This window comes from the organism of the source record quoted next, unplaced genomic scaffold (assembly GCF_019419815.1).
Source record: "Pyrus x bretschneideri cultivar Hongxiangsu unplaced genomic scaffold, Pyrus_bretschneideri_v1 Contig19, whole genome shotgun sequence".
Classification (NCBI taxonomy): domain Eukaryota; kingdom Viridiplantae; phylum Streptophyta; class Magnoliopsida; order Rosales; family Rosaceae; genus Pyrus; species Pyrus x bretschneideri.
In genome coordinates this window covers 4,033,231-4,055,406 of record NW_025999490.1, presented here as the reverse complement: position 1 = coordinate 4,055,406, position 22,176 = coordinate 4,033,231, and the positions used below count along the sequence as shown (strand labels likewise).

The following is a 22,176-nucleotide window of genomic DNA, read 5'->3' as shown; positions in this document are numbered from 1 at the left end:
ACTTTAAAGTCTACCTAGACTTTGCCATAAGGTTGAAACTTAGTGGGGTTTGCACTTTTCTTCTTAATTAAAAGCCCCTATCAGTTATTTCAATAGCGAATAGGTCGAGAAGAACTTGCTTAAACCTTGATGTAACTGTGGCGATATCTCAAGTAAATCACGTTGTGTTATGTGTAGAAGTTACATATAGCAACGCTTAATTGATTTTACGATACTGTCACATGGTACAACTAGGATAAGTTTAACTACAATACGCATTTATTGTGCAGCTGATGTTGGTTATGCATGTTGACGCTGTATGACTAATCTTTCACCCGATCTCATTAGTTAGTGGACTCTCCATTTGGGTTGCTGGCCTGTGTGTATCTCGTTTTGAGTTGCTGGCGTTCCATGGGGCGAAAACAAGACGAACTTAGTTGCAATGAGAGAGAATTACATCATTTGGAGACTTCAAACCGTATGAAGTGTTTGTATTTTTGTTATCCTTCTTTTTTCTGCAACAAGGATATATTATTGTGGTGGTCTCCAAAAATATTGTCCCGCAGAAAAGTTAAACGTGCAATAGGTTGTGGTTAGTGTGGAATGTTGGCATATTGCTATAGTAACATCTTAGTGTAGAGAATTTAAAATTAAATTTTTTTTTTTTTTTTGGTGTGAAAAAAATATTGAAATTATGCCCCTTAACACCTTTCCATTAATGTTTTTGGAAGCTAAGCAATGTTAATCTCGACAAGTTAAAGCATGCATCCAACTCAAAGCACGTATAAATTGACGAATACCAAAAGGATTTTAAATCTTTAACAAACCCTCTTAAAAGGACTGCACTGAAATGATAGTTGAACTGGAGTGTTAACACCTCAAAATGCTAACATGGTATAATTAATACAAAGTTTGTTATTGTAATTCGCTAAACTTTGACCGTTAATGCATTGTGATTTATGCATGTCGAATGAAAGTAGATCCGTAGTGTATATACTTCAAAATTTGCTCACTGTCTCAGAAGATGTAGCAGCAGCTACATAATTCATAAAGGAAGAACTGTGGATGGTGGTGGGTGGTACACATCAGAAAAGCACTAGTTTCCTGCCATATTTTTAGCTAAACACGAACACAAACACCTCATGATACAATAATCGAACTAAAAAAACCCTATTGCGCTTGATGTGACTACTGTTTCACACGTTGGAAAATTCAAGGAATTTGTGGTGGAACTTCCACGCCATCATATATATCATATCTGATGTCTCTCTGCGTGCTATTGGGGCCGCAATGCAACTCCACCAAAACAAAGATACTTTGAATGAAATGATCAAATGGTCAATACTGGTGATCAATGCGTGTGTCCAAGTGGTGCACTAAACTCTTAGATATATGCAGATTGTTCCGAATAGTTCTTGACCAAAGGCTAGGGTTTTAAAGGAAAGAAAAACAAAATAGATTGTTTGGCAGAAGTTTTGGTGGCTGTAAAAGGCCACATATCAGAATAAGAGATATGGAAGAAAATCTGCGCAATTTTTATACCAAACTCTTTTCTTCTCATTTGGTAGAAGATGCATTTTTACTTTCTCATATAACAATGCATGATTGACTTAAAATGTTATCACAAGAGTATGTGTACTTTTTAATGCCAAACTTTTTTCCTCTAATCCGGTAGAAAATGCATTTTTACTTTCTCATATAACAATGCATGATTAACGTAAGGATACAATCACAAGAGTATCTCTTTCTGTAAAAATTATCAAAGTGGAGACAACTATCATTAAAATAGTTGGCGTGAGGCTGAGAAGAAATACCATTTAACCAATACTTGACTGCCATTATAGACGTGCAAATATCTTAAACAAAGAGTTCACCAACTTTGTTCCCGAATTTGGACGCCAATTGGTCCTTCTCTCAATTCATGGTGGCATGGGATATAGCCTAACTAATTATGGAGTTTAGATCATTTGCACTCTGCAGGAAAATGTAGAAAGCCAACGGTGCAAGATGGCCAAATATTTTGGACTAGACCAACCAAATTTGGACCTAATTATTCAAGCATAGAATCCAACTGAAATAAAAAGGACACAATTTTGAGTAAATTTACATATTAGCATATCATAATTTAATTTTTCTTATTAAAATAAGTGTCAAAATTTTAAGTTCACTACTAAGTTTTTATGTAAGCATATTGTGTGGTTTACTCTTTCCTACTATTTTAGTATAAATATATCATTAAATATAGTAATCTATAAGCGTGTGGGTGAGCAGAATCCCAAGCCAAAATCAACTTCTTTTAACGTAACAAGCTATAGCTTAGCTAGCAAAAGATCAAACATCATTAATTTATGTAACATTGTTATCAAGGTTAGATATGAAGATATGTTTTTCTTGCTGCAACATGCAAATGGGGAGATCAGATCCTTCCAGCAACAGATCCACCAAAACGAAACCATGCATGTGAAAAAATCTCAAACACTGAGATTAAAGAAAAAACAAATGCTAGATCTGAGAGGATTAATAGTGCAGCAACCCATTAATTCTCTGCGTGGAGGACACCTGTATGAGATCAAAATTTTCTGACCTTGCAGGAAAATCAGTGCAGGTGCCCTCTTTCCCTGATTCCCACATGCCTCAAAGTGTAGCTCTATCACATCTCAGAACAACGATAAATATTAATTACGATTAGTCTAAAGTTTTAAAGGGCCAACGTGAGTTGAAGTCAATTTATTATAATAGTGTATAGTGTATTTGTAATTTTGTATTCAATTTTAAATCTCTTTCTCGATAAATTAGAGTAATTTAAACCATCATTTTTTTTAAAACTAAAATATGAAGTTAATGATAATAAAAGAAACTTTAGGTCAACAATAGTCTAAGCCGTCTGAATTTGATCACCTCCAAGCAACTTCCCTACAGTGGAGTAGGTGATGTGTAGGGGACCCTCCTCCCCTCTACACAAGTAACACAACCCCATATAATAACCCTAATCTAGAAAACAGGTTGGTCCAACACATGCAAAAATAATTCATTAGATTAACAAAAAAAAAAGTTTATACGTGCATGTATGTTGAATTATAATTTTTCTGTAAATAAAAATGACGTATGCTAGATGAAAAGTCAAATTTTCATTAAAACGCTCATAACGCGCCGTTCAAAATAACATTCTTGTAATTCGAGATATTAGACAAGGGCCATACGGGAATACGATTGAAATATAATTAATATCAATGTTGAAGATCATATATTATACACAAATATTTCATTTAAATATCTGTCACGGTTTGTGAGCCCCAATAGTCAGCTTATACTGTTTCCTGTGCATGTGCTTTGTGCTCCCTTCAGTTTCTTTCATCTTTCTAAAGTCGTCCTTCTTCGTCCCTCTGATCCCATAAAGCCACCAACACCTCTCTCTCGTATAAGTCAGACTCCCATAGAAATTTGCATAAACAAACCAAAACCCCGCACAGTTTCTCAACCTCTCTCTCTCTCTCTCTCTCTCTCTCTCACGCAAACATGTCTGATTCTAATTCTACACCTGCTTCTTCTTCTTCTCCTTCTCCTCTATGGGTATATTCTTACATAAAGCTTAGGTTTTTCAACCGCGTCCGACGGTTCCTACGCTCCAAAAGCGCCCGCAAGCGCCCTACGCCATCCGATCACTTCGACACATCATCAAGACCCTCCAAAGTTGTAAGCAATAGTAATGAAGTAACAGTACGACAAGTCGTTATGGAGAAGGAGAGTGGTGGTGATCATGAGGATTCTGTGATGGGATTGCAAAGGGCAGTGAAGAAGCTTCACTTTGGAATTAGTTGGGAAGAGAAGGAGTTGGCGGCTATGGAGATTGGTACGTTGGCTAAAGAAGATGTCAAGGTGAGGAAGCTGGTGGGCGGGCTAGGTATTATACCGGTTTTGGTGTCCATGGCGGCTTCAGAGGTGGTTGCTCGCCGGCGAATTGCGGTTTGCGCCTTGATTGAGCTTGCTAATGGAACTTACACGTAAGCTTCCGTTTTCTTGTCGTATATTTTGTTTAGGAGCATTTAAATTTTCGTCCTTGGATAAGAGTTTATTTTAATAATCGAAGTTGAGTTAATTTATGAATTCATAACTTGAAAAATAATATTAATAGATTTGTATTCATCGCATACGGATATATGCCAATTTTTTTTGCTCATAATATAAAAGTATAATATTAAGGGAGCGAAGCATCGAATATAGAACTTTAGGCATAGAGGGAATTATTTTAATTTTTTTTAACTATAAGTTTATCACTTAATAAAATTTTGTTTATTAAGTTCCAGTGGCCACATTTGACTTCAATATAAAGTTAAGTGATTGTCTTTAGGGCAATTAAGAATGAATTAATTATAGAAGGACTCCATTTTCCAAAAGTAGGATTAAGTGTGTTAATTTTTCATTTGACTCTTGCCCAAATCAAGTGATACTGATCGTGACATAAAACAAATATCTTGCTAAAAGGCAATGGCATTTTAATGGTAGGGTAGGGTTTAAGTCGTTTAGTGAGCAGACGCAAGAATATAGAACAACAAATTTGAATTGTTGCTATTTCTCAATCAACCCAATCGAGAAGAACTAATGTCACGAGTAAGTTATGACGTTATCGTAGTGTCATGTGCTAGTAATCATATAACGTTGTATTATTAATACTACGATACATTGTATTTATCATACACAAGTTTGAGATCCACCGTCTATGGTCTGTAGATATGTTATCTCAGTGGCTGCAGTTATTGTCCAATCGACTTGCCCAATAACTAGGCACATTTTTGCATAATGCAACTTAATTAATTAGTTGTTAAAAAGGGGTTAATGGGATTTAACTATTAGTTCATTTCATGGGTTTGATGCATTATTTGAAAAATATGAAACATAATTAGACAACCTGCCAGTTAATCAGAGGAGGCCCGGCGCAGGCTGCGGTGGCTGTCGACCATAAAATACATAGCGGTTGGAAGAGTTGGAGGGGGAAACAATATAATGGAAGCTAACATGACCCTGTTTTTCAAACGAGATGACTTTGTTTAGGGTTTGTAGGATTTTATTGTTAGTTGTTCAGATTCCATTTGATTTTTGGACAATAAAAAACCCCCATTTTGTTGACCTTCACAACACAATACAGATCTAAACTTTGGAATCTCATGGACTTGAGATGAGATCATTCAAAGTCTTTATTTTTTTTATTTTTAATTATGTGCGTCATCTTTGCATAGGAGAAGTTATTTTGTACGGCCGGTCTCATGGAACTTTTCTCTCAAGCACCAAACAATAGAATATGTTCTTGTGCATAAGCACTTCTAATTTTCTCTGTATCAGCAACGAATGTTTAATTTAATTTATCAACTGGTCAAATTTCAAAACCATTATTTGACTTGAACTATATAGTTATTCTTCTTGTCATCATTAGGCAAGAAAGAATAAGTTTGAGATATTTTGAGCTTCTATGTTCTAATTCTCTGCATGTTCTTAATTTCTTCAGGAACAAGGCTTTCATGGTGGAGGCAGGAATATTCTCAAAGCTACAAAACGACATCAACATTCTTGATGAGCCAACAAGGCACCAATTTGCAGAGTTGCTCTTGTTGTTGTCCTCACTTGCAAATACCCAATTCCCTCTGTCCTCATCAGAAATTGTCCCGTTTCTTGTTGGCATTATTGAGTCAAGCACTTCGACCATCGAAACCAAAGAGCCATGTTTGGGAGCTTTGTTCAACCTCTCCACAATGTTGGACAGTGCAGCCAGTTTGGTCTCTAACGGGGTGGTCGAGGCTCTCCTGAAGCTATCCACGACCAAAGCGCTTTCTGAAAAAGCACTTGCGACGCTTGGGAACTTGGTGGTTACCCTAATGGGGAAAAAGGCCATGGAAAATAGCGCGGCGGTGCCGGGGAGCTTGATAGAGATTTTGACATGGGATGAGAAGCCCAAATGCCAGGAGCTCTCCTGCTACATCCTAATGATTTTAGCTCACCAAAGCTCAGATCAAAGGGAAAAAATGGCCAAGTCAGGAATTGTGCCCATACTTCTAGAGGTGGCATTGCTGGGAAGCTCTCTAGCTCAAAAGAGGGCACTCAAACTTTTGCAATGGTTTAAGGATGAGAGGCAAGCAAAGATGGGCCCACACTCAGGGCCCCAGACAGCTAGGGTTCCAATCGGTTCACCTTTAAATCAAAGGGAGGCACAACAAGGGAAGAAAATGATGAACAATTTGGTGAAACAAAGTTTGTACAAGAATATGGAAATGATCACAATGAGGGCTAGTGCTACTGGGGACTCATCCAAACTCAAGGCTTTGATCATCAGCACAAGCTCTAAGAGCTTGCCTTACTAAACGGAGATACACACACTATTCTTAGCATACTTCCTCTTCGGTTGTTGCCGTCAGAAGCAGAATCTCGTATTTCTTTGAGAAAATTTCTCATTTGCTCACTGCTCTGGAACAACTAGGAGACTATCTCGAGGGGGAATAAGCGAAATCCTTGAAACAAAAACAAAAAAAAATTGCATTTGTTGTGCACATAGTTTTTTACAATTGTAGATTTGAACAAATCTTATCCAGATGGGTAAATCCTAAACCCTAAATGCTAATACGGGTAAAGATGAACCCTTGCATGGGATCCAAAGGAATGTTGTGACTAGTTTTTTATTCCTTTGTTTCAATGTGCTAAGGTGTGCCATTCTTTGTTTGAAAAAAAATATAATAATACAATTTTCTCATTTGAATAATAGAATATTTTTATCCAATATATATTTTCTTGAAATTTCCACATTGTCATGAAGCCATTGGCTATAATATATATTGGTCTGAAATTTCCAATTTTTTTGGGTTAAAAAAGGTTTAGGGGGAGGAGAAGCTACCCAACCCGAGGTCCGGGCATACCTAATTTTCTAACATTTTAAAAATAAATCAATCTCTTTTTCAGTAAATTAGAAAAAAAAATCCTAATAATCATAATTAAAGTGTAATGTTATCCAGTGTTTAAAATATCTACGAAATATTCCAAAACTCAAGGATCGATATGAGGGGGTGAAATAAAAATTTCACCATTTATCGGCGAGATATAGAAAAATTAATGAATATAAATGATATTTACCGATCACTACAGAAATTTTACCGAAACCAATTGTAGATTGCAAACTTTTGAATTTTTTTTTTGAGAAATTTTTTCTTTAGTTCCGACTAAATCTGAAAGAGTTGATATACCGACTCAATTGTAAATTTTCATAATTTCCGTCGAAGTCAACCATATCGATATTTCTACCTATATTGATATTTTAAACATGGGTAAATTACATTTTACTACCTTAGGTTTGAGGTATATTGCAACCTCATACAACATCTTCAAAAAATTTCATTTTCATACCTCAAGTAATATTTTATTTCAATATAATACATCCATTACATTTTCCATCTATTGGTCCGTTAAAAACTGATGTGGCTGCCACGTGACAATTTTTTTATGCATTTAAAATATTATAATAATTTACACTAAAATATATATATATATATTTAAAAAAAAAAAAAACCAGAAATCCTTCCCCGATCCCTTCCCCTTCCCCGCAACCCAAATCCCCCATCCCAACCCACACCACCCCCACCTCCCCTGCAACCCCCCGCCCAACTCTGCCCCGCCCCGAATCAATTTATTCAAATCTCAACTTAAAAATCCAAATCAATCAATTGATTGAAATTTTCAATCTAGGTCAGAATAGTGTTGGGTCAATTCGGCGAGTTGGGTCGACAAACGTTAAGGCAGTTGCAGAAGAAATAATTCATCGGAAGAGAAAAAGATGTGGAGAAGACAGTTGCTGGAGAAGGAAGCATCCTCTGATTGTTACTCCCATGTTTTCTCCAAATTCACCAACAATCCATCCATGCAAAAGCTGAAATGGATGTACAGATAAAACGTCATTTTGAATATGAATGTTTATATCTACGCTATGTACCTAATTCCTTGCTCTGCCAGCGGGGAATGGCGTAAGGTCTGCTAGAGCACGCCCTACCTCTACAACTTTAAAATCGTGAATTCCGGGCACATTCAGAGTTGTATATTGAGGCCAATACAGTAGTCATGCGATACGAGCAGTAACTTGTTTTCGGGAATGAGATTGTCAACATCGATAGATAGAATCTCTTGTCCCATGTTCCTTGCAGTGTCCGAATGATGGACTCTATAACTTGTCGTGTTGGTATATCAATAAGGAAGGAATTCTTGCATTCCAAAGAGCATTATTGGTGTGGAACGGTAGAATAATAATTTCATTCCATAAACAAAGAATTTAATTAAGCTTACGTTATAGATATTCCTAAATGTATTTCAAGATTGGAGATCACCTCTGGAACATCATGCCCCTGGATTACCATAGATAATGAGACTTGACTAAACCCTTACCCCTCCCTCTTTTATTTCACACATACTACATTTCATATAACCATTTTATTTGTTTTCTTATTTCCAATTTTTTTAAAAAAGTATATTTTTTTTTAGTAACAGTAGTAGTCGTGCAATGTCAGTTCACTTAAGCTTTCGATCAAACCTATGTAACGAGTTTTAAGTCAATGACTCCTAAAACATAAAGGCTAGGGCACTAGGTGTAGAACATCCCTAAGAACTTACCAACTCGAGCTGAAAAGGCTACGAAACCAACTACCCACCCTGCCCCATGCCAAAAATCTACCGTTTGACACGAGAATCACTGCTGATTAGGCGGATTGACCCGGTTACTAAGCAAAGCCTCGGGTGGAACATTTATTACTTTATTCATAACAATAACTAACTTTATTTAAAACAAAAATTAAAGTATACTTAGACTGAAGTAAGTGTTTCAATTTCACTCCTCACAAACAATGTTGGTGTGAATGTGCAAATTTTCAAGTATAACTTTTAAATTAGTGTTTAAGCAACGATAAATAGAAAATGTTTTAATGCGGGATTAACCTTCACCATGTCCATTTGTTCTAACGTTTAAATTAATCTATGGATATTAACTTTAAAAAATGAAAATTTATTTTATTGACTCAAAAATTAAAAACCTAAAATTTTACTCTTCCGCCCCCAAACTTATTTCACACTTTGTCCTCAAGGTGTGGAAAATAAAGAAAGAAAACAAAAATATTAAAACCATAAAAACTTAAAATAACTAACAAAGACAAAGAAAATAAATAAATAGAAATTAAAATAAAGAAACAATAATATAAAGTACAAAATAATAAAGAAAACAAAAAATAAAAGACAAGGAAACAAAAACACCTGGGATTCGAAGTGGTGACCTGGGCAAGGAAAATTTGCCCTGGGAAAATAATGAAAAAGAGAACACAGTGCAGCCACTTTGGAGAGTGAACTCGGGACCTGGGAACTTGTGAAGCCGCGCTCACCAATACGCACAAGCCCACACGTGTGTCAAATCATGGCAACGGCTGGTGTAACAGCTGCATTTGTCATTTGAAAAACCCTGGGAGCTGCACCCGTTCTCTTTCTCTGATGGCCTCGAGCCCAGAGCCCAAACGGCTCTCCCTCTCTCTAATTCAAAACGTCCTTCCTCGGGTAGCACGGAAGCTCAGGATGTGCACACGTGTCGTGCTTCCGGGTGGTGAGCTCCCTAGGATTCCAATTGAAAAGCCAAAGAGTGTCCCATTGCTCTCATTTGTGATTGGAATTTGGATTCTCTCTCCTGAATTAATAGAGAAGATCTCCTAACTCATCATCATGAACAGTTAAATTTTATCTGACGGTTACAATTATTATAATTGCAAAGAAATTATTTATTTATAATCGTTAGATAAAAATTCAATAGTTTATGATGATGGATCAGGAGGATCCTCTCCATTAGCTCAGGAGAGGATCCAAATCCTTGTGATTGTATTTAGAAACCCTAACACTATGTTTGGATGTGGAAAATAAACTAGGAATTTGGTTAAAAGTTAGAATTTATAAATTGATATACACCAATTCCTTTGTTTGGATTTATAAATATAGAAATTTAAAATTTCTACGTGGAAAAAAAACTTGGAATTTAGGACCTCTAATTCCTAAGTTTAAATTCGATGTAAATATGTTTCATTTCTCAATTTCTATGATTAAGAGTCTAAAAATAATAAATTCCGCATTCAATTCTATTATTCTTTTAAATTAACCAAATAAGAAAATTTATAAATTTTTGACCTCTTGCTTTTCGGTTAAGTAGCCCGATTACTGTTGCAATTTTATGGCGGTTCACTAATAAATATTCGTACACTATTTTGATTAGCCTATTTTCTAGGAAAATGGATTTTATGAATTGTGGTTAGACATAGTCTTTGAATGTTTTTTTCCTCGATAAATTAGCTTCTTTATCAAATTTGAAGTCTGAATATGTCGATAGAACCATATAATTATAATAATTGGGACAATTTCTACAAATCTTTTTGTGACGTTTTTAATGGATATATTGTTCCATTGCTTTCTTGCAAGTGTATACATATTATTTCTATACTAAAACTCAAACTCGGGTGTACTGTTCACGGATAGTAAAGTGGCAAAAATGCCCTTAGCTACTGCTGATTCTCAAGCTTTTTTCTCTGTTTTGAACATTGAATTTACAATTTTACTCCTAATGTCCACGTGTTGGTCATCGTGGAAAAAGAATTGACGAGTCGCACTCTTTTTCTTTCTTTTCTGCTTCTCTCGAGTTTTCTTTCTCAGAAAGCTCTCAAGTTCTCTCACGATGTTCCTCTGCTTATTCTTATCAAATGTCCAACGTTCGCATCTTTCTCTTGCTGATTATCCATGGCTGTTTTCTTCCCGGAAAACCGTTGCCATTGTGTTGGGAAGTGTTAGGATTATTTCAAACAACACCAATTCTATCAAACGCAATTCTGTAGATGGCTAATGAAATAATGGCCTACGAAAGGAAAAAACAAGGCCTAGAAAACACCATCGAATGATGTTTTAATCAATTGAGAAAACTGTAGTTATTCACATTTTAACAAATTATGGTTTCTTATTTCACTACGCTATTAAGGTCACACAACTCACTAATGAACCTGTGGATATGCAACTCCAAATATTCAATTTTATCAAATGAGTTCTGATTGGTTGGCTATTTTAGTACTATTAGTTCAACCGTGAACCCAACTATGATAAATTCACTCTGTTAATTGAGGTAATTGTACTTTTAGTTGGTTAAATTTTCCTGCAATTTTCATTTAACGATGCTTTCAATTCTCCTCTCATCTCAAGTTATATAGTTTAAATATACATGTCTAGTTTCAATATACAGAATTTCGGATAAAAAGGAACTCGTAAGGACCTGGAAATTGAGAGCCAGAGTAAGTTTTTTGCAATATAGCACCATACCCTTTTTAATTCAAATTACAATTTCAGGACACTTCCAAGCTGTCCAGAAATCAAGTCTAACTTCTATTTCAATGTGTTGCTAATATCATGCTTAATTCTTCCTCTTTAAGCCAAAGACTACAAACAATTCAATAAAATTAAAGTACATACCTCTTCTTGTCCTTGTCCTACCCTCCAAAGTTGTTCATCAGTCTACCACTTAGCTACTACACTCTTAAATCAACATCACCACCAAAAATATCCTAGAAGCGCATGAAGAGAGGAGTATTTTTCTCTCTTGGATCGAGACCTATCTCCAACAAGGTTGGCCTGAATCGACGAAAAACTACAAAAACCATCAAAACTTCTTAGTATATGGGCACGCTTGGTTCCAACATATGGGTTTGGTATCAAATTGAATAGTAGAAAAATATGAAAGGATCAAATACATCCATGTAAAATCCCGTTTAGCACAAGAAGGGTGTTTTTGTCTTTTACCCATTTAAAAAAAAAAAGTTGCAAATATAAACGCATTGAAACTAAGAATACAAAATACCTAATTTTAAACAGTGAAATCCGTATCATATTTTCCCATTAAAGCACAGCAATCATATCATATTTTCTCTCTAGTTTCTGGGAACACTAAACCTGCCTCTAACTGGAGCTTCACACTAGAATAGCCTTCTATAAAGGAGTCGTAGCATACCCTCATGTCGGTATAATAACTTCTTATAGGATTACCCTTTATAGGATTTACAGTCAACAATCTCATTCAACTTGGCTTTGACCTTTAATATTTACAAAAACAGAAAAATTAACAAACTACAGTGTGGCATTGGCCTTAAATATAGCACCAAGGGATCGCCCTTTGTGGATTTTACCAAACAACAACTTCTTCTACCCTTCGTGGGATTTACCTATTCACAACACGGAATTACCCTTCGTGGGATTTACTATTTACAACTTATTCAAACTTCATCATATAATTGGACTTACTATAGATTCATGCTAACAATTGAGTTGGTTAGAATCTGAAATTATAGGCTGCGATAAGCTCTTGAGCAATTTAAACCCAATGACGAGACAACAAAAATTCAAGGACTTACAGTGTACAATCTTGAAACTAAGTCCCATTTGGAACAAATTATGATAGCAACAACTGCATTATCAAGGACCTTGAGTAACATCACCATCATGACACCAAGAATCACCCAATTGAAAGTAAAATCCATAAACCATCAACAAAATACTTATTCTGACAATACTGAACCCCAATATCAGAAAAACAACATGAAACTCAGAAAAGATCATCGAAAGTGAGATGATTTCATGCCTTAATTTGGATGAAAACAATTGATTGTCACATCCCATAAGTAATTGCAGTAAGAAATCATTCCAATTCTCCAAAGAATTCAGAGAAAGTGATTAGAAATATAACCTTCACAAAAAAATCTTGAGCTGTCATTTCGTCGAACATGTAGACTGCATGAATTTTGAACTTTTCTCCACACCAGAAAACTAAACTCCCACCAAGAAACCAATTCGTCGAAGATATAAAGTGCAAGAATGCACTACACAACTGCTTCCAATTCATCACTTCATCTTGAAACCCAGAGGAAAAACCCATAAACAATTCAACTCTTGAAAAACCCAGAAAAGATCCATTCTAATTGTTCAAGAATTCAAAGAAAAATGGACTGAAAACATAACCTTCAAATGAAACTTTTGAGCTATGACTTTCTTCAAACACCTGGACTGCAGCGAACAAGAAGCATAGGATTTTGGGGAAACAGCACCACATTTTGAGGAAAACCCCAATTCTGACAATACACCAAATCTTGATGAGATGAAGATATTCTGCTGGATCCAAGAAGTTGCTTGAAACTCCCACACAACCACTTTAAGAGAGTCTCTTATTTCCTCTCGATTTGGATTTCACATGGACGCACTCTCGTTTTCTCACTTCGCAACCTTCGCAAGTCTCAATCAATTCGAAAATCTCCATCTCCGGTACTTAAAGCTTGATTCTACAATCTCGAACGATGACTACGAAGGTTCTCTCACAGCCCAACAGTGTCGTCGCAAACGGCGAATAGAACGGAGCACGGAAAATCAACCTAACAATCATAGAAAAATCAACCCAAGAAAAATCACGGAAGCACCGAAAATCTAATGGAAATATGAAGAGAAACTAAACTAGGAAGAAAAAGAAAATATAAACTACTACGAAGAGATACCACTAGAATCCATGGCGTGAGCCTGGTGACTTTGATACCATATTAACTACATTGGAAAAATTAAGGAGCAGTGAAGAATTAAGAAGATGAAGAGCTAGAGAGCCAACAGAGAAGAAATGAAATAATCTTTATTATCAAAAGACTTGAATGAATTACTATATGATTCACCACTCAGTTATATAGAGTACAAAGCTTATCTCCAAAGCTAACAAATATAACCAACATAACAGAAATAACCAACTCTATCAATCTATCACCCCTTCAATAAACTCTTGTTGACATGGCACTCTGATGTGGATATTGCCAACATAGTTCTGTCACTCACCACTTGGGGAGGAAGTTAACTCTATACCATATTCATGAGTACTACTGTCTTGGGTTGCTTGACCATTGGGACTCAGGTCACCACCATGCACGGAAGAATTAGGAGTTCCCACCAGCTCTTGATGAACAATGTGCGGTCCAGTGGGGTCGGGAGAGCTTGATGATGACCTTGGGGGACAGCTGCTGTTTGGTGAAGATTCAGCCGCAGCTATACCATGATCACTATCTTGCAGCGTGCTCTTCTTAGAAATATCCGAAGTCAGGTCTTTTCCGTAATATACTCTTAATATTTCATGAATTCTTGTCCAAAATGAGGCTTCTGTATCTGCGCGTGTCAAGATGTGGCTATGCTCATAGAGGAACATAGCTGTAAATATGAGGATTGCTAGTGATGAAACAACACCAGCAACGATGAAGAGGCCCCAAAAGCTATCAAGACTAAGAGTGTTGGAACTTCCCACGGTGTCGGAGTTTGAACAACTTTCATTTTTCTTGAACCACTTATCTTCGATGGCCTTCATTTTATCTCCCTGGTGCACTTCAGTGATTGCAGTTGAAAAATCACGCGTTAGAAGCGAACCTTTTTGAAAGACCTACATGTAACCCAACGGAAAAAAAAAATAATAATACATCAGAAAACATGTACTAGTTAAGGGAGAGAAGCCCAGAAAGAGAACAAGTGGACTTACAAATGCAAAACCATCAGTTTTGAATGTTGGCTCAACAATGGCATATTTTGAACAATAAGTTGAAACAAAAAGTTTCATGTAGGGCTTTTCATCAAAAGCAGCAGAAATACCTCCGTTTTCTTTCCCGTCTTGAAGAAGTTTATCCAATTCTTCTATAGAATAATAGGCCCTAAGTTTATCATCCTGAAATCCTACTTGCTTCAGAATCCTATAAATAAAAGAACCTCCTTGGTAGCCAACCTTTTCCCCATTCTTAATGAGCGTGTTTACATCAGTGAGGGTTGGTTGGAGCTGCTGAACTGTTAATATTGACGTTAAACTGGCAGTATAACTTTGCGTTAGTATGAGCACAACAAAGCACCATACGATCACTACAAATCTAGCCAAGTTGCTCAACACTAGCTCCCCTGTTTCAAAATTTCAAAACAGATATGGCATTAACGAGTCATCGAAAAAACATTGCTTTGCTTAGTTCATAGAGTGCATTTCAATTGTTTCTACAGCATCAATGACCACTAAGGAATGATTAAACATGATGGGATCTTACGATGTGCAAAAAACATGGTTGAGAAGGAGAACCAAAAGCTTGTGCCAATTTGGTGATGTGGAGGCCCTGAAAGTCTTTGTTTTTTGGGTGTTCAAGAAACCAGACCACAAAACCAATGAATATAAAAAAGCAGCAGCTGGTTACCCAAAGGTCCCAGGTCAATGGCTTCAAGAACACCCAGGTGTTTTTCGCACCATTGTTTCCTTTGACAGGCACAACGATTGATACTCCTGCTTCTGTGTACGGCAATGTAAAGTCAACATACAAGGATCTATTTGCTCTAATGGTAATATCTCCAACCACAGCATCATAGTTCTGTCAAGTAAAAGTGCTAATGTTTACATAATGTCGATAGAATATACTGTGAAATAATAGGGTGAAAAAAAAAAAAAAACTCGTAGAATAAGAGATTTTACCCCAAGAAGTACTTGACTGATCATATCATTGTAACTTCCAGCACTTTCACCATTAGGCTTCGTGAAGGGATGGAATTCAAAAGGAGCAGGGTATGGCAATGCCTCTATTACAGCGTTAAAGACATCAATGCAGTATCCAGTGACATTAGTTGTGCCAGTTCTAGAATCATACGTTACATTTATCAATTCATCATACACTAGCTTCACCGGGACTAGAACTTTTAAGGTCCCATTCGTACTAATCTGCCAACCCCTTGGAACCGAGGTGGTATCTCCAGGCCATATGATAGGTCCAAGACTGGCATTAGAATTAGAGTGTCTGCTTGTATTTCTGTTCGATTTAATGCTTCTTACAAGTCCATTTTTGGTTGTCCAATATCCAATCCCTCTTTCCCCACTACCGTTCACATTGACTATCTGAAAAGTTGATGATTGTAGTTGCCTATTAATAAGGCTGAAATCTCCTGAAAGACCTCTGAATCTTGTACCTGATAATTCTCGGACAAGTTCAGGACCACTTTGAGAGACCTCTAATCTCTCCAAACCAGTGGAATTGCCAGAATCTTTCATCTTCTGGAAGCGGAAGTTTGCTGTTCCAACCTTCTCAACTGCCATGGCTAGTGCCCAAGCAGCATCATACGCCCACAATCCAAAAACATCCAATTTAACACTAGGGATAGTTGGATTGTCTTGTCGAAATTTTGTTTGCCATCTAGCTCTGAAACTTTCAAGCTCTTTTGTAATGGGAACATAAGTCTTTAAACCCAACACCCCTTGCATGTTATCTATGTCGACAGAAGAACTCGAGGAAATAAAACTGTTAGTCATCCCATTCGTCATTATCCAAACATAGCCTTCATCCATCATGCCAAAGTCTTTAGCTTTTGAGAAAAACTGAGAGCCAAGATAAGGGGACATATGCAATATGAAGACCCTGGTTCGCATTGACTTCAACTTGCGAAGCTCTGCAACAATTTCCTCATCCGTGGCGATTGAAGGAATGAAACTCCAGTAGGGCACACGAGCACCAACTGCTTGCAAAGCAGTAGTAAGGTAAGGTATTACTCCCTTTCCGAACTCATTGTCAACACTGATGGGCACTGCTTCAGTCCAACCAAAGGCCTGGATGACACTACTAATGGCTTTAACTTGAGATGAGTCATTCTGCGCAATTCGGAAAAAGTACAAACCCTGAAGAGAAGGGCTTGTTGCGGAAAATGAGATTATGGGCACCTGAGCTTTATCTCCAAGCTCAATTACAAAGCTGGCTTGCATTGATGATTCTAACCCTATGATGGCTTGCACTTTCTCATTTTTAATCAAGTCTAGAGCTGTTTCAAAGGTGAAAAATGGAAACTAATCAGACTCTGATGCAACTTTAGCCACAAATAAGCATTTGTAGACAATTATAATGGTTAATCACGAACCAAATCCAACCAACCAAATCCAAACAAACTTGGTCGTACCCAACTAAGCCTAACTGACTAGGGTCACTTGGGTGAGCCAAGTGGAGCAACTTCAGAAAAAAAATGTAAAGATGTATGAATTGAAGAAGAACAAGAACATCACTTACCTGTTAGTTGTAACAAAACTCGAAATTTGATAGCATGTGTTATATCAAACAAAGAACTATTATAACGGCAAAACTTATATAAAACATGATGAACTAAATTATTGAGTAAAGTTATAGAAAACCGACAAACTTGGAGATTGAGACTTACACGGATACAATATCCTAAAGACAAACTAGGAGAAAATTGACAAACTTTATTTTTTTTAAATGCAACGAGAGCTTGTATGAATAGAGAAAAGATTCTATGGTAGCCAAAAAAACAGCAGCAAGCCAAAAGGCAGCCACTTCAACAAAAAAACACTTCTTAACAACATTCCTCAGAATTCGTCCAAAAAAACATTCCTCATACACACAACACTTAATAGAAGAAGAAGCTGCCACCGATTAAATTTTTTTCATTCAATATTTAAATTTCCCACAAGGCATAGTGGCTTATCCTTGGTCGTACTGAGCAGACTACAGAAGGTCATTTAGCATTTCCAAGTTAAAGTACCGAACCAGACAAAATAACGTGGAAGACCCCAAGTGCGACCATTTGAACCAATTGGGGCATCAACGCGTTTAATATTCTAATAGATAGTGAAACATTTTTGAATGAAGCAAAAAGAAAACACAAAAAAGAGAAGAGGTAGAGAAAGAACCTGCAGTAGCTGCAACAACAACATCTTCTGCAGACTCCCTTTTGTGTAGGACCAGCCTAGTATTGTAGCCGGCATGAGAGGCGTAGAAGTCGGAGAGGGCCATGTTGATGCAACTCAGCCCCATTTTTCCAAACCCGGTATCCAAGTCAAGAACCACTCCCACATGTACTGGGATTAATGTTGTGTTTTGTGCCACGATGAAGAAAATCCTATAGAATAGGAAGAGAAGAAAGAAGGGGTTGATGGTAGGATTTTTTGTCATGTTTGATTTACTCTCTCTTGGAGGGTTTGGAATTCATGGCCCGTAGGTGAGGGAGAATAAGAAACTTATTTATAAGATGATAGACAGTAGGATTTTTAATATAACAACTCAATTTAAATAATCACACCAAGCTTAATCGCTGACTGCTGATGAGGAGTTATTTCAAAGAAGTTTCCTATTCATTCCTAATCTTGTATGTGTTGGATTATGTGGCCAAGTGGCCATGTACTTTAGAATAAACAAACCAAAGGTGGACAACACCTTTCCTTGTTTTGGGGAGAAAAAAAAGGGAAAAGCAACAACACCTTTCATTATTGTGTTTGTTCTCTTCACCACCCGTGAGTTTTGGCTCCTTCATAATGGAGGGTTTGGTTGCTTTCTTCCATTCGGTTGTGTGGTAGAGAGCAGAGGAGAGAGCATTCGGCTCTCCCATTTGAAACAGTGCTGCTCCTTCCCATTTGTTTGTAATCCCCTTTTGTTAGTGATCACTCAATCAAAGATATTTGTACTACATTTTGTGGCTTTTGGGAGAGAAGGAATTTGGTATATGTTTCCATCTTCTCCATTTGTTCTTTGTGAGAGTGAGAGTTATTGGGTGTATGTGGGCTATTGGGTTTGAGAGTTAAAACTCTATTTGTAATCTCCTTTTGACATTAGTGGAATTTCCTCGCCGTCTCGGAACTGGATGTAGGCTTACGCCAAACCAGTATAAATCCTTGTGCCCTTTTTTCTGATTATTTGTCTTGTCATATTTTGCCGTATTAGCTTTGGTTTCATATTTGATGCTTCCGCACAACAAGTGGTATCAGAGCTCTGGGTTTCGACTTGGGGCTTTGTACAAGTATGTCTATGAAACCATCGAATATGTCGGTGAAATATGATATTGAAAAATTCAATGGGAGGAATGATTTTAGCCTTTGGCGGGTTAAGATGCGAGCTGTGCTAGTTTAACAAGGGTTGCTTAAGGCGCTACAGGGTGTGGAAGCCTTGCCACAAGATTGGTCTGCTGAAGAAAAAGAAGACGCTTTGAATCGAGCACATAGTGCAATTATGTTATCACTATCTGATGAAGTTCTTCGTGAGGTGGATAATGAAACTACTGCAGCTGGTTTGTGGCTTAAGTTGGAGAGTAGATATATGACCAAATCCCTCACCAATCGTTTGTATTTGAAGCAACGTTTGTACACTCTCCGTATGACTGAAGGTACGCCTATTCAAAATCATCTTGATGAGTTTAATAAGGTTATTATGGATTTGAAAAGTATGGATAATAAAATTGATGATGAGGATCAATTTTTGATTTTGTTGTGTTCTTTACCTCCTTCGTATGCGAATTTTGTCGAAACTTTGTTATATGGGAGAGATTCTATTTGTATGGAGAATGTAAAAGCCGCTTTGAATTCAAGAGAGTTAAAGAACAAAGTATTTGGAAATTTGAAGGATTCTCATTCTGAGGCTTTGATAGCAAGAGGCAGAGATAGGGAATATGGTTCAGGTAGTAATAAAGGAAATTTGAGATCGAAGTCTAAGACCAGAAACAACACATGCAACTATTGTCGCAAGGAAGGGCATTGGAAAGTTGATTGCCCAAAACTGAAAGATAATGCTGGTGCGAGTGCGAATGTCGTCGATGACGACTTCGACTTTGTTCTATGATGACAGTTGGCTACACCAGATTTGAAATTTTTTGGTTTAAAAAAAAAAAAAAAAAAGAGAATCTGGTGTTGTGGGTACTCTTAAATCTCTCCACTACATATGGAGATTTAAGAGTTTGTAAGGATTCCTTGTTATGATTTGAGAAAGTTGCTTAGTAGCCTCTATGTATGTTTGTGTTATGTCAGTTGCTCTTCATCGGTGTTTTTTATTGTTTTGGATATTGGTATGGTTTTGCTTTTTTTGGTAAAGTTGAATTCAGTGAGGGCCAATTTGTTGAGTTCTGCAAGTTTGGATAGTGAGGCACCACACTATTTTGGATACACCACATGCACTGCAGAACATTTGTGTGGAACCCTCGTGTAGAAGGCAAGTTATATGCTTTCTAACTTTGTTTGGGCTATGGACATTTGGTTGGATTTGTTTGCCACTGCTATTTGGTTTGTTGGTCTCCATCATCTGCAATTAGTTTTCTTGAAGACTCCAGTTGAGGTATGGTTTTGAATCTCCTACTGATTATTTGAATTTGAAATTTTGGTTGTCCTGTTGGTGCTCATGTGATGATGGTAAACTTGAGTGAAGGGCATATTTTCGTATGTGGTATGTGAGACTTTGTTGCCAAATTTGTAATCAGTTTTGACTTGGAGAATGTGCCATGCTATGTGAATGAGTCTATTGGTGCAGTTTAAGACCATGGTGTTTGTGAGCAGGTGGAGTTCATTGTGTGTCCAACTTTGGTATGGTGTACTTGATCTTTTGTTGGTGATATTGAAGAATTTCAGTTCTTCGTTTGAATCACCTTTTGTTTTGATCAAGGCACTTATGGTTTGCAAATTTGGAGAAGACGGTAGAGAAATGGTCTACTTTTGTTGGCTTTGGTACAGTTTGAGTCGAGGTGGAAATTGTTATGAGCACTGGTAAGTTTGGGGAATTTGATTTAGTTCCCGTTGTCTTTAGTGTGTACTTTGGGTGCTTATGGTGATTGTTGATTCGATTCTCTGTGATGCTTTCGGAACTTGGCCAAGGTGGAGATTGTTGGATTATGTGGCCGCCATATACTTTAGAATAAACAAACCAAAGGTGGACAACACCTTTCCTTGTTTTGGGGAGAAAAAAAGGGAAAAGCAACAACACCTTTCATTATTGTGTTTGTTCTCTTCACCACCCGTGAGTTTTGGCTATTGTGTTTGTTCTCTTCACCACCCGTGAGTTTTGGCTCCTTCATAATGGAGGGTTTGGTTGCTTTCTTCCATTCGGTTGTGTGGTAGAGAGCAGAGGAGAGAGCATTCGGCTCTCCCATTTGAAACAGTGCTGCTCCTTCCCATTTGTTTGTAATCCCCTTTTGTTAGTGATCACTCAATCAAAGATATTTGTGCTACATTTTGTGGCTTTTGGGAGAGAAGGAATTTGGTATATGTTTCCATCTTCTCCATTTGTTCTTTGTGAGAGTGAGAGCTATTGGGTGTATGTGGGCTATTGGGTTTGAGAGTTAAAACTCTATTTGTAATCTCCTTTTGACATTAGTGGAATTTCCTCGCCGTCTCGGAACTGGATGTAGGCTTACGCCGAACCAGTATAAATCCTTGTGCCCTTTTTTCTGATTATTTGTCTTGTCATATTTTGCCGTATTAACTTTGGTTTCATATTTGAAGCTTCCGCACAACAGTATGGTTGTTCAAAATTCGAATACAAGAAAAGAATTAACTAAAGCAGTATCTTTACCTTATAAGCGCATAGTTAACTGGATTATTCTACAAATGATATGAAGGTATAAACAGAATAACAGTAAGTAATGGTGGATACAGTGAGTCAATGATAGTTTTGCCACAGCTATATTGATCGATTCGTCTTGAAGAAATGGCATCTGTCAGTGAAGTTGTATCGAGTCAATGAACCCTCTTCTAAACAAAAACAGGAGACTTGGTCTTCTAAATATAATTAATCAATGGTGTAGTTTATATTCTATACTCCAATGATGCTTTTTATAAGTAGTTTGTTTGTACTTATTTCTTACTCCCGTGACGAAGAAAGTTGAGGTTCCATTATAAAACCAATTGGCAATATGTAAAACAGTCCAACTACTTCTAAGCACATATATGGTCCTTCTTTCCCCAATGTTCGGTTGGTACTCTTTAACAAATGGATGTTAGAATTTTGAATATAACAATCAGTTTGAATATAAAAAAGAATTAATTAAACCATAAGGAAGTTTCTCCTTACTGCGCTGATGAGGGAATTCGAAGAAGCTTCGTCGTCATTCCTAACAAGAGAATTGAATAAAACCGGTTTAGTTCCTCTTGACATGAAAAATGTCAAAAATCAGTAGCACCTCAGCATCCTAATTTAATATCCACTGCTGTCATGCATCGGTACATTTGAATTCAATCAAATAAACCCCAAATTAGCAGGAGATTTGGTCTTCTGAATTAAATAAATCAGTAGTGTAGTTTATACTCCATAGTGATAATTTACACTTGAGCAGTTTTTCGTACTTGTGTCTTAGAGGGAAAGAAAGAAGGAA

General features: G+C 36.9%; 1 protein-coding gene and 1 pseudogene across 1 annotated transcript; one reads left to right on the top strand and one right to left on the bottom strand.

Annotated features, from left to right (window-relative positions):
- Positions 1–3,273: 3,273 nt before the first annotated feature.
- On the top strand, positions 3,274–6,626 carry LOC103940375 (U-box domain-containing protein 7). The gene is made up of 2 exons (XM_009350518.3): positions 3,274–3,980; positions 5,480–6,626. Exons 1-2 carry the CDS (start codon positions 3,496–3,498, stop codon positions 6,327–6,329), a joined length of 1,335 nt encoding a protein of 444 aa, XP_009348793.2. The 5' UTR covers positions 3,274–3,495; the 3' UTR covers positions 6,330–6,626.
- Positions 6,627–13,014: 6,388 nt separating this feature from the next.
- Positions 13,015–20,338, bottom strand: LOC103944523 (annotated as a pseudogene).
- Positions 20,339–22,176: the final 1,838 nt, after the last annotated feature.